The 16,303-nt window shown below is 43.3% G+C and overlaps 1 protein-coding gene across 2 annotated transcripts in view; it reads right to left on the reverse strand.

Annotated features, from left to right (window-relative positions):
• Positions 1-16,303, reverse strand: part of ldb2a (LIM domain binding 2a) — a 164,041-nt gene that overhangs the window by 105,288 nt on the left and 42,450 nt on the right. For both annotated transcript variants that reach the window (XM_084332198.1, XM_084332197.1), the window contains exon 2: positions 7,430-7,532. In XM_084332198.1, the coding sequence (XP_084188324.1) occupies positions 7,430-7,532 (103 nt within the window). The remainder of the gene's footprint in view (positions 1-7,429; positions 7,533-16,303) is intronic.

Raw genomic sequence — 16,303 nt, forward strand, 5'->3', positions numbered from 1 at the left:
AACGCCCGATCCCCACCCATCAGTTTCCCACCCCCTAATACGGCCAATGTGTATTAGTACGGACGACCAGATAAACTGAAAGCAAATGTGGAGCGCTGGGCTCGAACAGGCAAGCCCAGCGTCTCCAAATTTCATGGCGAGCGCCTTGCCCACTACGCCACATTACGCCACATACGCCCGTAGGCTACACTAATATTATAGTATTAAAAGAAACTGATGAGTTATATTCATTAAAGAAAGTTGATTTAATTGATTTAGTTGGGCTGGGTCTTCTCCCTGGGCTGGGTCTGGGGCTGGAAAGTTGATTTAATAAAAAAAAAAAATACTACTTTAATCAGATTAATCACTTTATTCAAATTGAGGATTTAGTTTGAGGATATATAAAAAAAAGATTAATAAAATATATATATATATATTTTTAATTAAAAACTAAGGTTCGAACGTTCGTTCGAAAAACCCTGACAAGTTCGAATCCCAAAAACAGGCTTCGGGGACAGCCTTAGCACACACACACACACACACACACACACACACACACACGCACACACACACACACACAAACACACAGGCACACACAGGCACACGCACACACACGCACACACACACACACACACGCACACACAAACACGCACACACGGATATTCACTCTCATCGCACGTGTAAATCGACAAAACACATACTGGGATTTGATTCACTTCAATTCCACTCTCCTACATTAATTTGCCTGCTAAGGGTTGATTGCGTCGCTCCAGTTGATGGAGGGAGGGTTACGTTTGCACTTTCCCACTCTCTCTCTATCTCTATTTTTTTTTTTTACTCTCTAACTTTCTCTATATCTCTGCCGGTGTCCGCCTGTCCTCCAGTGTGTCTCTCTCTGACTCCGGGTAGAACTTTTGGCCGCACCTTGGTACGGAAGACCGTGAAGAAGACCAAACTTCCGTCCTTCACTCCAACGGGAGGCAGACCGTGAAAGAAAAACCCACACAGCGCCCCCATATCACCGCATCGTCGTGTCAATGATTGTCTATTTCTTCTGAAGGCTATCTATCATTCAGCCTTTCCTCTGTGGCTCTCTCCTCTATCGTCCGCTCTCTCTTCCTCTTTCTCCCTCTCTTTCCCTCTCTCCCCATTCCTCCCTTTCTCTCACTCCGTGCCCGATCCGACGCCGCGGTTCCACAGACTCGCAACGACTGTCAATCAACGGAGCCCACATCTCTGTGCTGCAGCTGAGCCAGGGCCACATCACCCCACCTGCCAATCATTCCTTTCACCCACCTCCATCCCCTCCCCCACCATTGCCCCACCCCCCCCGCCCACCCCCCATCATCCCCATATCCATCTCCCGGAGACTCCCTCTAAAGTAGGACCACGCCCCCCCCCCCCCCCCCCCCCCCCCCCCCAACCCAACACTCCCTCAGCAGTTGCAACGAGAAGCCCCTTTAATGTACACCACACAAACACAAACACAGACCCCTGCCACACACACACACACACACACACACACACACACACACACACACACACAACGCGCGCGCACGCACATTCACTATTCCTTCACGTGCACATGCAAACAGGCACACGTCCCGCAGACGCAGATATACAAATGTACTGTAGACAGACAGACAGACGGACAAACAGGTGCGTTTCCCCACCTCTCTCTCCTCTCATCACACACCACCCAATTCAATAATGCAATCCCTCCTCCTCCTCCTCCTCCTCCTCCCTCTCTTCTTCTCCCTTCCCTCCCTCTACCTCTCCCCCTGTCAATCTTTTATTCAATACGCCTAGAGTCTGATCCTACCATCTCACAGCCCTGTTCAGCCTCCTCCTACGGCTATGACCGGCCCAACACTGGCTATAAGCATGATTAGGACTATGTATGTACTGTATGTATGTGGACCTAATGTGCATTGTATTCCAAGGCTTGGTCTTAATACACGAGGCGTAGTGTTTGTCTGAAAGAGACTGCATGTGAACTCCCGTTCATTTATGCATCAATATTCAGACTAGGTCCCGCTAATTTCTTTCTTGTTATTTATTAAGTGCGAAATAAATAAATGTAATAAAATGTAAACATAAGATATATACATATTTCTAGCTGTGGTCATTTAATGACTCTAATTATCACATGCTGCAATGCAAGAGTAAAGGAATTATAAATGTGTTATATGACATTTTTATATATTTTTTCCCTGTCTTTGAACTAGCTCACTAAATATGCCCAGATTTCCCTGGCCCTGTGTGAACCTCTATTAAAGCAAAGCTTGCTCTTTGATTGCATCATGGAACGGAACTTTCATCACATTTCTTTTAGATTGCAGGCATATCCAAGGTATTGTGGGTGGTGGGGATTTTACCGTAGGGCCACAGTGTGTGTGTGTGTGTGTGTGTGTGTGTGTGTGTGTGTGTGTGTGTGTGTGTGTGTGTGTGTGTGTGTGTGTGTGTGTGTGTGTGTGTGTGTGTGTGTGTGTGTGTGTGTGTGTGGGGGGGGGGGGTTATCCAACAGCCAAAGTGACTATTCTTAAAAACAACTAATGATAAACAATGTGTAACATCTGAAACTGAGAAACACACACAAACACATGCACCCTCCCACACACACCCCCCCCACACACACGCACCCTCACGCGCATTTTTCCGCACAATTAAAGGAATACTCCTGGCGGCTGGGTGGCGCAGCGGACTAAGCGCTCGTCAGCAACGCAAGAGATGCTGGTATCGAATCCGGCTGTCAGCGTTGCCTCCGGCTTGGCCGGCCGTCATACTGGCTCGATTGGCAGAGTCAGCGGGAGGGAAGCCGGTGGGTGGGTCCGGGTCGTTGTAAACAGCGACTCCTACAGTTCGGTTGGGGTGCCTGCACAGCGAGGGAAGGATCTGGAGGGAGGTAGTGTGACCTTCCACACGTTACACTCTCCCAGTAAGAGTCTGTACTGCCAGGTGAAAAGAAGTGGTGGGCTGGGTACTGTGTCGGAGGAAGCCCCCCAGACCGACGGTAAGGGGTAGAGTGCGCAACGACCAGGAAGGGGATTGGGAATTGGCATAACGACTAACATTGGGAGGGGAGAAAAACAGAAAAAGAAGGGGGGAAAAAATAATAATAATTAAAATATTAAAGGAATACTCCACCAAAACATTAAGATAATCTCACAAACAAGAGTTGGGATGTGTGATGTCATTATGATGTCAGGGAGTGTGTGGCATAATAAATCAGCTTTATTTTGTTCCTTTAATGTTCCTTTAAATAAATAACTATAGAACAATATGAGTTTTTAATAAAATATGTGAGCTAGGTTAGAAATAAAAGGATTTCTGAGGGATTTCTCACGTTTCAGATAGATAGATAAAATAATCCAGGCCTGCTGATCAAGTAAATAACATACTCCAAGTGAATACGATGCTTCTATTGTATTATTCAATTCCTATGAATACACATTGATGAAATTGAGACACAATGGAATATGTATGTGACATTTGCCAGCTATATTCATTAGTGATATAGTCCAAAGCCATAGAGGGGTGCATTATTTCAGGGGAGAGAGATAGGGGGAGGCAGTGAGAGAAAGGAGTGAGGGAGCAGAGAGTGAGAGAGGAGGGGGATATGAGATAGAGGGGGGAGGGGAGGCAGAGCTGATGTGAGAGTATGGGAGAGATAGACAGCTCATAGGGAAAACAAGTGTGTCAGCATTCAGCTTCCCTCTATTAAGGCACATGCAACTCCTTCCTTTGAAAAGCAATAATGAACACCAGCATGCAACTACGATAGAAAACAGTTTTCTATTCTACGATAATAATAATAATAATCAAATAAAAAAACAATAATAAAAAAATAACAATAATAATAATAACAATAATAAATAAATAAATAAATAAATAATAAGGAAAGTGCTTCAGTATCAAGTGATATGACTGCTCATAAACATTGTAGCCTATCTATTGTATCACTCATAAGAATAACTAGAGATCCCACTGAGTATACAATGAATGAATAACATAATAAACAGTAATAGACTAAAGTTTACACTTAACTTGATAAATGTTCAGTCACTGAATTAAAGGCACTATCATTCCTTCTTTCTGCTTCGTACATAAATGTAATTCTGAAGACAAATTTTTTTAATCAGCTATTTAAAATGACTGACATTTCAGTGTGGAAAATGTATGCAACAGCTTATAATGGCCTATAATAACCAGATTCCAGAATGTTATAAAAGCTTCTAATGCCTCATACAGAATTGTAACACCTTATTATAATAATTTATATATATATATATCTATATATATATACAGTATAATATATATAGTCAAAATTAACGCATACATTCAGATACATTTTAACCGCTTTGACCCGCAGTGGGAAAGTGTCTACTGATATCTCTGATAACTGACATGCAAACCAGGAGACTAACGAGTGACATCACATCATCCCAATGTCTCGTTTCATTTTACATACTGTAGTCTTCCAACTGACTTTTGTATTAAACCAAGTTGTATAAATAATGCAGTGATGAACAGCCTTTCCCAGCAGAGCAACAATTACTAAGTAATGGTAATGTTACATAGGTTGAGCTACGCTATAGCTGCTAAATATGCTTGGCAGGCAGCTGTAACGTTAACAGAGATTGTCTGAAGGAGCCATCTGCCAACAAAAATATTGTTATAGAGAATAAATGTATTCACAAAATGGTTCACCATTCAACGTTATTGAAGACTCTTGTTCCATAACAATTTTTTCATATATATATATATATGTTAGGGATGGGTGTGAGTAATCGATTACTCAAGTACTCGCCGTTTCAGCTGAACTTGAGTGGTTTTTGAGGGTGCTTGATTTTTTTCTATCACCAAAAGTGCTTATTTATGCCAGTGAAACAGGAATCTCACTCTGAAATCAGGAGCATGAGAGCATACCGTGAAATCTTTGTTGCTTTGAAAGCTAGCTTAGCGTTATCTAAAAGATAAAAACAGCAGTTCGTGTTCATGCATTTCCAAATTGTGCCAACAACAGTGGCAGATAATGTAATTATGACAACTCGAGTCTCGAGTTTGACTGCATTCGGACTGTGACAATTTTTTAAATTTGTAATAGGCCCTAATCATTTGGCATAAGATATTGACGGCTAGTGCATTTGTTTGGCTATTGTGTCACAAAGTAAATAAACTCCCCTTGAAATGGTGACCACTGTGTCATTTATGTTTAACGTAGACCTTTTTTTATTTGTATGTCAGCTCTTTGACTGCCAGAGTGGAGTGGAGTGGACTCAACCTTGATGACTTGGACTCGGAATCGGACTTGAACACTGCTACAACACTGCTCCGAACGGCCACGCGCTTCTAACGAGCACAACCTCCAACATCGCTGCAAGCAGCAATTACCAGGAGCCAAGCAAGTGGCCCGTTCTGAAAGGGCCAACCATACTTTGAAGAATACTACTGTAGCTAACTAGCTATATGTCTATTACTTTAACAAAATAATCGAATTCGAAATTTGGTGCAGAATTGTAGACAAGTTCGAATTCGAATTTCAGTCAAAAAAAAAAAAAAAAAAAAACCTAAACCTAAGAAATTCAATGTTTCAATGTTTCAATACAAAAAAAGTATTCTCCCTTTAAGTTTGAATCTCGTGTTTTCATGTAAATTCTAAATTAAATTTGAAATTTGAAAATAATGTGACAGCCCTAATGGCAGTCATATTATGACTGCAGCATCACTACAAGTCCACTCACCCCCCACTCTGGACCCTGATGACTATTATTACCACGAGGACCATTGCAACATTCTTTGTCTATACTATAGTGCCCGAGCCAGATATTTGACAGAGTAGAGCAAGTGGCAATCACAGTTCACACAAATACGTTGAATTCTCTTCCACGTTCACATAAATATGGTGGACGCCTGTCCAAATCTCTGAGGTACTTGTCGAGCCACATATCGTTTACACTTTAACAACATATTTATAAAGCATTCATTATTCATCTGAGAGGCTTTTTGCAAGAGCGCCCGATGCAGATATGGTTCTTAAGTGTTCATGCATGGCTAGCTGTAGACTTAAAGAGTGTCTGCCTTCCGGGGACTAATCGTGAAGTAGAGTAACCCACCTGCGAATCGCATGGATGAACACTGAGACAAGTGCTGTATCGTAGACGACGTGGACACATAGTTTGTATAGCTGGAAACGTGACAATGAGTATTATGCCGCCGTTTCGTTTGAAAAGTATACATGGGTAGAGCACATCATTAGACTATATCAGATACACTATGCTACATGTTGTCTTCACGTATAGAGTGCTGCTTGTGATACTGTTGCTGTGACCTCGATATCAATCCACGTCATGCTTTGATTTTCTTTTTGAGGGAAAGCTTTCACTGGACACACATGAGGGGTGGCTTGTTTTTCACGGATTGATGTGTTTGCGTGTCCACATAAGCGCCAGTGTGCCTGCGCGTGTGTGCTTACCTATATGTGTGTGTGTGCATGTGAGTGTACCCTTGTGAGTGTGCATACGTGTGCGTATCACTCGGAACACCTGAAACCAGAAAGGCTTGCGACTAGTGGTGAATCATCATCGCCATGGCGTTAAGCTTTCTGTTCCCGAGGGAAGAAGGTTCTGGCTCTACACACCAGTGGGGACTGTTTATTCCTCCGTCCCTATCTCTCTCCTCTTTTTCTCTCTCTCCTCTTTCTCTCTCTCTCTGTCTGCCTCTCTCTCTCTCTCTCTCTCTGTCTGCCTCTCTCTCTCTCTCTCTCTCTCTCTCTCTCTCTCTCCCTCCCCCTATTTTCCTCCACTCAAATCACACACAGACACGGACATACGTAGACACGCTACAGACATCTGCTAATTTCACACCTACACGTCCTTATCTACCGGTGTCTCTCTGATATTCAATACGCTGCTAATATCAAAAGGGGAACTATATGCAGATGAGATGAGAAGGATAACGCAGCTGTGTGATATGAAATTAATATTTACATCGGAACGCGGCTGCGAATTTGTCACTGTAAAAAATCGAGCTGCAGCTACAGGTGAAGATAATAAACGAGATGCTGCGCTTTCTGATGAACGGGGGACAAGGTTAAAAACCGGCGTTGTTTTCTGTTGTTTCCTCCTTTCACTTTTCTAACACGAGCGCGTTACCCTATTCGGTGCAGTCATTTGACCAATTAGAAAACATAGCGTGCCAAAACATCAACATAAGAATCCCCCCCCCCCCCCCAAGACACGAGATGGTAACCTTGTCCAGAACCAATGTTTTGATACAAACACACAGTGTAGATTGAAACGGTGTGGCCAAGCGGTACAGTTTCAGTCGCGAACGTTCCAATTGAATTTGAAGACGTGCGACGCGCCGCCCGCACGTACGACAGGCCGTCCATCCGGAACCCCCCCCCCCGGGTTCGATATGTAAACGGAGTGCATTGTTGGAGTCTTACTGTATCTCTTGGGTCCGTCCTCCAAACAGAAGGAGAGGGTGAGAGTGGCGTCCTCCTCGAAGAACTCTGTAGCGAAGGCGTCCCACCATAGACTGTCACTTTCCTGGCGAAGAGACAGATAGGGGTCAGAAGAGAGACAACATTGTCGATAATATCACAGAGGGAAACGTCAGATAGATCTGTGCAGTTTGCCCTTTTCTCCTATCTTATCCCTACAGTAATTGTAGTCGGCATGCCAATTCCATGTGTATCACGGTCTCCTTCAAAACATGCAACCAGTAGGAGTCGCTAATGCAACGACCATGACCATTCATTGGAATGCAACCTCGCTGACCAAACTGAGAGTACCGCTACTGGGAATTTAAGCCGGTCCTTGCAGTGGTAGGCGAGTGCACTATACCCGGACACCCCTTGATGAAAGGCTTTTTTTATTATATAGGTTGGTAGCTGAAAGAGTGTACCAGGCATTGCAGGACTAAGGGAATCACAAACAGCCATCCGAGCAACGGACTATTCTCTCTGCTGAGGTCAGGCAAAGCAGCTTAAAGGCCAACACAGAGAGGCTCCGGAGAAGCTACGCCGTCCAGATCCTAAATGAGAACTCTGTCTTGTACCTGTATACAGGTGCAGCTCAATAAATTAGAATATTGTGGAAAAGTCCATTTATTTCGCGGCATTAATGCAGTAATTTGTGCAAAAGGAGCCCCAACTAAGTACTGAGTGAACTTTTCAGTAGGCCGACATTTCTTTATAAAAAATATATATATTTTGATTGGTCTTATGTAATATAAAATGTTCTGAGATACTGAATTTGGGGTTTTCTTGAGCTGTAAGCCATAATTATCTAAATTAAAACAAATAAAAGCATGAAATATTTCACTTTGTGTGTAATGAATATATAATCTATGAGAGTTTCGCTTTTTGAATTTAATAATAAACTTTTCCACAATATTCTAATGTACTGAGCTGCACCTGTATACCAGGTACGACTTGCATCATATCTCAATGTTCATTTGCATGTCCATTAATTTGCTATCTAAACATTTTCACATATATTATATTCATATCCTTGACTTGACCCGACTATTCACGCCATTGAAAGATCCTTCACATAGTTTCAATATGTATCACTACAACAATAATTTAGCATTTAGCATTTTGTTTTTTGGATTATATATTAGATTAGATTTAGTTTATTAGATTATATATTGTAGCTATATTTATTGTAGGGTAAATATAACTGAGAGGGCATACATACCCTCATCTCGCACCTTGTTGCCCATATGCGCATGTCCAGAGTTAATTATATTGTATATTGTTTACACTGCTTTTTTATTCAATTTTTTTCTTTTTTTACTTCTCTACTGTACTATAATTCTGTGACCTGTACCTGTATGTCTTCTACTACCTGTACCTCCCCTCCCCCCTCCCCCCTGCTGCTATGATGCCTGAATTTCCCCAAGGGGATCAATAAAGGAATATCTTATCTAATCTTATCTTATATAAGACACACTGCTGCGAGCAGGCTCTTGCCTACTGTGAAGGATGCTCCTTGCAATAATGAAAGACAGATGTCATAACTAATCAAACCCATTGTCATACCCAAACCATCAGAGCGGGGGAGTAAGAGTCGCGCTTGCAAAAAACATGACCATGCAAATCCCTGGTTTGAAATCACTTTGCTAACAGCCTTGGCCCCTTTCACCTGCAGCGAGCTTCACAAAGCCCCGGCAAGGCGGCAACCATGAGATAATGTCGGCGGCGACGACCCCCCCCCCCCGCTCCCCCCTCCCCTCCCCTTTGACGTCCTACTGATGCTGATTTAACCTGACATGTTATGACAGATCAGGCCCTTTTCATTCGTCTCCGGCCCGGGGATCGCTAGTACCTCCCAGATGTTGACAATTAGCGTTGTCAACGTCGACCAGTGTCAAGCCCAATAAGTGGTGACCTCCACGGCGCCGGCTCAGCGTGGCTCATATCTGAAGGCTCTGCCACTCAGGGACGAGAGAGACGTGCTGACGGGGGCCCCGAACTTCATTTAGGAGGCCAATCAATAGGTGATTATGAGCTAGTGTGGGAGGCGCTCGCCGGCTAGCCATCCACTGGCCTCCGCGTTACAGATTGGGCCCCTAGTGGAATTAGAGTGGCGCTTGAGTTATATGCGCCGGTGGATTTTAATATTTATGAGGCCCATCCCTGGTGGCTAAGATCTGTCCCCTCTGTGAGAATGTATCGTCTGGGGAAAATGTAAGATATATAAGTGTCTGAAGGGAGTGGTCCATCCAACCGTATCTATCTTCCCTCCATCCCGGGTGATACGTGTCATTTGCAGTGTGCGTAAACGACATGGGATGAGTACCATCCCAATGACGGGAATTTAAATAAAAACCTGGCTGATTAAAAAACCTCAGTGCTTTACAGTACAGTATGTGGATGAATCTGCCCTCTCTGAGATGAATCTGCCCTCTCTAAAGTGAGGAGACGCAGGAGGAATATCAGTGGGCAGAAGGCCACTGTTACAGCGCCACGTCAGCCAATATCACCATGTATGCTGCCGTCTCCAATGACAGCGTCCTTTGCCACACACACCGACTATCAATACAATACAGAACGCCTCGTCACATTTCTTGATGCGCTGAATGAAAGAGAGAGAGCGGTGTTGAGGCCTGGCGTGACTCTGAATGTCATCATTTGGGACACTGTTACCTTCCACCTCTCTCTCGTCTCGCGAGCGGTTTGCAGCGAAGCCCTGTATGATGATGCAATTCCTCCCTATATAGTATACTGTCCTTTTCTGAACCCAACCGAGGAATTGCTTGCAGACGGAAGGTACAGTACATGAAGGTATATGTGCACTGGTTCTGAGTTCTGAGTATTTCAACTCTTAATTTCGTTTTTTGGGGGATATTTCCACCCATGCATTTTCATTGGTTGCTTTTATGTTTATTTTTATTGTCAGTATTCAGCATGTTGATAAGTATGGAAACAAGACTAGGTCAAAACCTAGTATATGGAGGGGCGGCTGGGTGGTGCCGCGGACATTGCGCTCGTCACCAACGCAAGAGACACCGGGTTCGACTCCGGCTGTCGGCGTTGCCTCCGGCTTGGGCCAGCCGTCATACTAACTCAATTGGCAGAGCCAGCGGGTGGAAGTCGATGGGTGGTAATCTGGACGTTGTGGACAGCGACTCCTACAGGTCGGTTGGGGACGCCTGCACAGCAGAGACAGGAAATGGCGGGGGTAGTGTGAGCCTCCCATGCGTTACACCTCGCCAATGAGAGTCCGCGCTGGCAGGTGAAAAGATGTGACAGGCTGCCTCCTCGTGTACCGGAGGGGACACGTGATGCAAGGCTTCTATCCTCCCTACAACCGGCCAGTGGGGGGCAACGTTCAAGACTAGGGATGGGTACCGAATTTGGTACTTTTGAGGCACCGAACCGAAACACGTCGGTACTACCGAGAATCGAACAAGTGAGAAACCGGAAAAAAATTTTAAAAATATATTTTTTATTATTATTATTTTTTTTACTTTTTTTTTTAACTTTTTTCTTTTCATGTCAACGTTCACACGCACAATATATGCTTACCTAGGATTTGACTTGATTCAACAACAAAGCAGTCGGAGCAATGACAAGCCGAAAACTGTCGAAATTGTAGTTATTTGAAGTTTGGATTTTTTTTTTTTTACGACTGAGGTAGGTAAATTAAATTTCTTGAGACTAAAGTACAGAAAAAAGGTACCGTTGGGTACCGGTATCGATTCACAGGTACCGGTACCGTGAAAGGTACCCATCCCTATTCAAGACAGGGGAGGGAAGAATTGGCACATTGGAATTGGGATGGAAGAAAAATATAGAAAAAATAGGAGAAAAAGTGGATACAAAAAAACTAGTATATGGCTGGACTGTGTATGAAACACTGGAGGTAGAATGACATGGAAGAATCTGATGCAGCAACAATAAAGAATAAATGTATTTCTGAGTTTCGGGTTGAAGAAAAAATGCGGTACAAAAGTTGTAGCATAATGAATGTCTGAATGTGTCTATTCTGTAGGTCTTAGATGTCAACGGCACGGCACGGCACACAAGAATGAAATGAATGAAGAAAATGTTCTTAGATAATGTGCAGCAGGGTTTGTTATGTTCAGTCAAATCATATTTGGAGAAAAGAATACAACATGCTGTGATATGCTTGGCATTTCTTTTAGCACATACTATAACTATCTAAAATATCAACATATGGCACAGGCATATAGCACAAATTAAGGTTGAACCAGTTCATATTGGTGTTCATATTCATATTCATATTGTAACTGTATTTTGTTGTCCATCATGATTGATGTATAGAATATATTCATTTGACCACAAGTTGTGTCGTTTGATGGAAACAGTTGCTTTGGTTAAATGGTTGTAATGTTTTCTGAGATTTTGGCCAGCGGCGTTTCGGTCTCGGCCTGTCTGTGAGCGGGTTTGAAAATGTAACTTCTGAACGGACAAATGTGTTCAATCAAATGAGAAACACTGTAATCTGTGGTTGTGTGTGGTTGATGCCAGGGATGGTAAGCGTGTGCCAGGCACGGCTGTGTGTGCCAGGCAGCTGGCAGCGTGGGGCTTCCAGCGAGTGCAGAAGAGAGCCCCGTGGGAATAGGATGAGATCGCTGGATGTTAGTGTCGTAGCCAAGACTCAAGACTCAATCCAGACCAAGACAGAGACCCGTTCCAGATAAGGACTGGGACAAGACCAAGACCCAGCTGTGGAAGAGACAGAGTCAAGATCAACATCCACATAAAAAGGCAGTCGAGACCAAAATCACAAACTTTCCTTCTGATGAGAGAGAAAATCATCTTTTCTTTTTTCATTTAGGATGATGCGGCCATTGGCAGGAAATGGGAAGAATTCTGCATAATATTTTAAATGTTTATATGAGTGTAGCTGGTTTACAGTTACTATCAAATTAAGTTTTACTTTTGTTCAATTTCAAGAACCAATATCCGAGACCAAAACGAAAATGACCAAAATGAGACCGAGATTGAGAACGATTTGTCTTGAGAGATAAATCACTGGTTGGCGTTAGTGGGCTGTTGGTTGCATGGAGCGCAGCAGGGAACCCCAAGCTGATAATCAACAACAATAATCACGCACACGCCTGGAGAGCTGTCCACTGGGAATGGTATGTGTGAGCTGTGTCTGGGTCTGGAGAGAGCATGGCTGTGTGAGCTGGAGTGTGTCTGGGTCTGGAGAGAGCATGGCTGTGTGAGCTGGAGTGTGTCTGGGTCTGGAGAGAGCATGGCTGTGTGAGCTGGAGTGTGTCTGGGTCTGGAGAGAGCATGGCTGTGTGAGCTGGAGTGTGTCTGGGTCTGGAGAGAGCATGGCTGTGTGAGCTGGAGTGTCTCTGGGTCTGGAGAGAGTATGGCTGTCCCTGACTAAGGATTTAGATAGTCAACTTTGATTGGTTTTCCAAAGTCACTAGCCACTCAGCATTTTCACTAGCCCTGGGCAGGTGGGCAGGTGTCAACGTCAAGCCCTGGTCACATATAAGGTACATGTACTGTACATTATAGTGAAATGCTTGGTTCTGTATGACCCTCCTGATATTGTGCTGCATACAGTAAAAAAAGGAAAAGAATAAAGACCAAACACATATTTTGTGGTGTAATGTTAAAAAGTGTTTAAAGTGTCTAAAGTGAATGTTAAGTCTTTCACGGCCAACAACGTTATACGTTATTGGGCGCCAACAGTTAATTGGCCATCCTAATTTTGTGTATCCAATTCTCCCCTCCCCTGTCTTGAACGGTGCTCGACTATGCCCCCCACTGGTTGGTTGTAGAGAGGATAGAAGCCTTGCATCACGTGTTCCCTCCGGCACACGAGGAGGCAGCCTGTCACATCTTTTCGCCTGTCAGCGTGGACTCTCATTGGCGAGGTGTAACGCATGAGAGGCTCACACTACCCTCGCCACTTCCTGTCTCTGCTGTGCAGGCATCTCCCAACCGACCTGTAGGGGACGCTGTCCACAACGTCGAATCCCCACCCATCGACTTCCACCCGCTGACTCTGCCAAATGAGCCAGTACGACAGCCGGCCCAAGCCGAAGGCAATGCTGAGACTGGGATTCGATACCGGAGTCTCTTGCATTGGTGACAAGCGCAATCTCCGCTACGCCACCCAGCCGCCCATCTCGTTGGATCGATTTTAATATTCTATTCAATGTCACGGACCCGTATGTTGCCGTTAAAACTAAGGCTGTCAAAGTTAACGCGGTATTAACGCGTTATCGCCGATTCTATTAACGCCACTATTTTTTTTAACTCACGATTAACTTTTAAGAAAAGTATATATATATATATATATATATTTTTTTTTACTAGACTTCACTCAGGTGTATTATTGATGCTCTCATTGATACTATGTTTGTTTCTGAAGTGTGTGTGTGTGTGTGTGTGTGTGTGTGTGTGTGTGTGTGTGTGTGTGTGTGTGTGTGTGTGTGTGTGTGTGTGTGTGTGTGTGTGTGTGTGTGTGTGTGTGTGAGTGTGTGTGTCAGATATAGAGAGAGAGAGAGGGGGGTGAGAGAGATGAGGAAGGGGCAAGAGAGAAAGAGAGCTGGGAGTGTGTGTGAGAGAGAGAGAGGGGGGGGTGTGTGATTACTCAGCCCTTGTGTGGGTGAATGTAACAAGTTCCTAACGTTTTCTTTCCCCTATTATTTCATGCACACTTTATTCATTGTTTTAAATTATTATTTTCTTTTAAGTTATTTTGTGCATCACTCTGTTTTGAATTTGATGCAAATTTGCAATGCATGAGGGTCATCCTTTTGTGTTAAATGGCTGCATAAAGCAAGCATTTGTTGACTCTCATGTTGATAAGAGTATTAAAACTTGGAACTTGAAAAAGATCTGTTTAAGATAAAAAAATTGTTTAAAGAAAATGCGTTTAATTTGCGATTTATCGCGAGTTAACTATGGACAATCATGCGATTAATCGCGATTAAATATTTTTTGTACCGGCTAGATCCTGCTAGTAGGCAGTATCGAGAGTGCAGTAAACCCTGTTCCAGACCGGGTGTTACGTTTAAACCGAGCCTCCGGGCGCAGTTTTTTAGTACAGGGAAGCCTAGGGCTTCACTCGATTGCATTGAATCATTTTGGGACAATCGATGGATGTGTTGTGCTGGATTATGTCGTGGACCAGATGGACATCAGATGGACCAGATGGGCGATCAAACAATTGGAATATTATTTTTGGAATACCCCTGACCACAGGTAAGGACTATCTGACGTCAATTTCAGCTTTAACCAACAAGTTTTCATACCGATCCAGCTAATCGGCGTGTGTTGTGGTAATAATAACGAATGCCGTTACTGGCAATCAAAGCATCTGATAAAACATAATACCTATTATATACATTTGATTTGGAAATAGTAGCGTGTCCAGGGACAAAACGCCAATGCTTTTAGTAGAATTCACGTTGCGTCCTATAGCCAGCCTCCCAGGAATTAGCCCGGATCATTCCGAAATTATACTTATATTCACCACGGCATAACGCACGAACGTATTCATGAACAAATTTATTCTTTTTTGCATCTTGGACAGAAGATAGTTACTGTCAAATGACATAGTATTGTAACCATAGCTATAATATAGAATATAGATACAGGATTTTCAGAGACTATGGGGGGTGAACCTCCGACCCTCTAGGGCAGGGCTATTCAACTAAATTGTTCAGGGGGCCACATTGTCAGAAACCCAAGGGGCCAGGGGCCGGACTGCCACGGCGCCTCCCCGTGCTATGAATATATGTACACTTGACACAACACGCAACCACATTTTCACAACTTTTATTTAACTACATTGCAAAAGTAGTATACTTTTCAAAAAAAAATCTTCATTTATGTGCCACATCTGCAACATCTCCTGCAGAAAGTGCTTCATTTATGACAACTGCAACATCTCCTCTTCAACATTTCAATATAAAAATAAAATAAAAAACAAACAAGTGCATGATGTGCATCTGAACATTCTAACATCAACACTTGAACAAAAAAACACATTTATAGTGCAGCTGAGCTTATGAAAAAGTGCTTCATGTCTGTGCAACAACAGCAAATAACAGCATCTTATTAGCACTTATTGTCCACTCTTAACTCTCAAACATCAGGGGGATGGGGGGCAGACAGGCCTAGCCTACATACACACATCTAATGAGAGCGATTGCACTTCTTTGACTGGGCAATGGCAGAGAAAGAGGGTTCATACTGTAGGAAGTGAGGGCTACCCGCAAACAGTGATGCAAATGCTCATTTGTCAAGGAGGCACGTTGCTTGTTTTAATGGCATTCATGTGAGAGAAACTGGATTCACAGGTGTATATTGAGCCAAACATTGTTAGCACAGATATTGCCAGTGTTTTTATTTTGGGGAATGTCTTGACATGAATACACTTTATCCAAAATGTTGTGGTGGATTCATTATCAAGTGCCTGCTTCAGAGCAGATGATGCTTGCATGTCAATTATTTCAAGTTGCAGGAGACCTTCATCAATGTGAAGTGATGCAAGGAACTCTTGTCCTTTTGTGGAAATAGCAGCTACATTGGCAAATGGGTTGCTCACAAAATGCATCAATTCTCTGGACATGTCAAATTCATCAAATCGACTTGCAAAGTTTTCCCTCAATTTATCAATGAAATCTGTCATTAATTGAGTGACTTTTGGCTCAATTGTGCGTGTTAACGTTGACATGAAAAGAAAAAAGTAAAAAAAAAAAAAAATATTAAAAACAAATATTTTCTTTTTATTTTTATTTTATTTTTTTTTATTATCATGTAATCTTTGGCGGGCCGGTCAGAATCATCCCGCGGGCCGGATCTGACCCG

The sequence above is a fragment of the Notolepis coatsorum genome (genome assembly GCF_963971535.1).
Source record: "Notolepis coatsorum genome assembly, chromosome: 16".
Lineage (NCBI taxonomy): Eukaryota > Metazoa > Chordata > Actinopteri > Aulopiformes > Paralepididae > Notolepis > Notolepis coatsorum.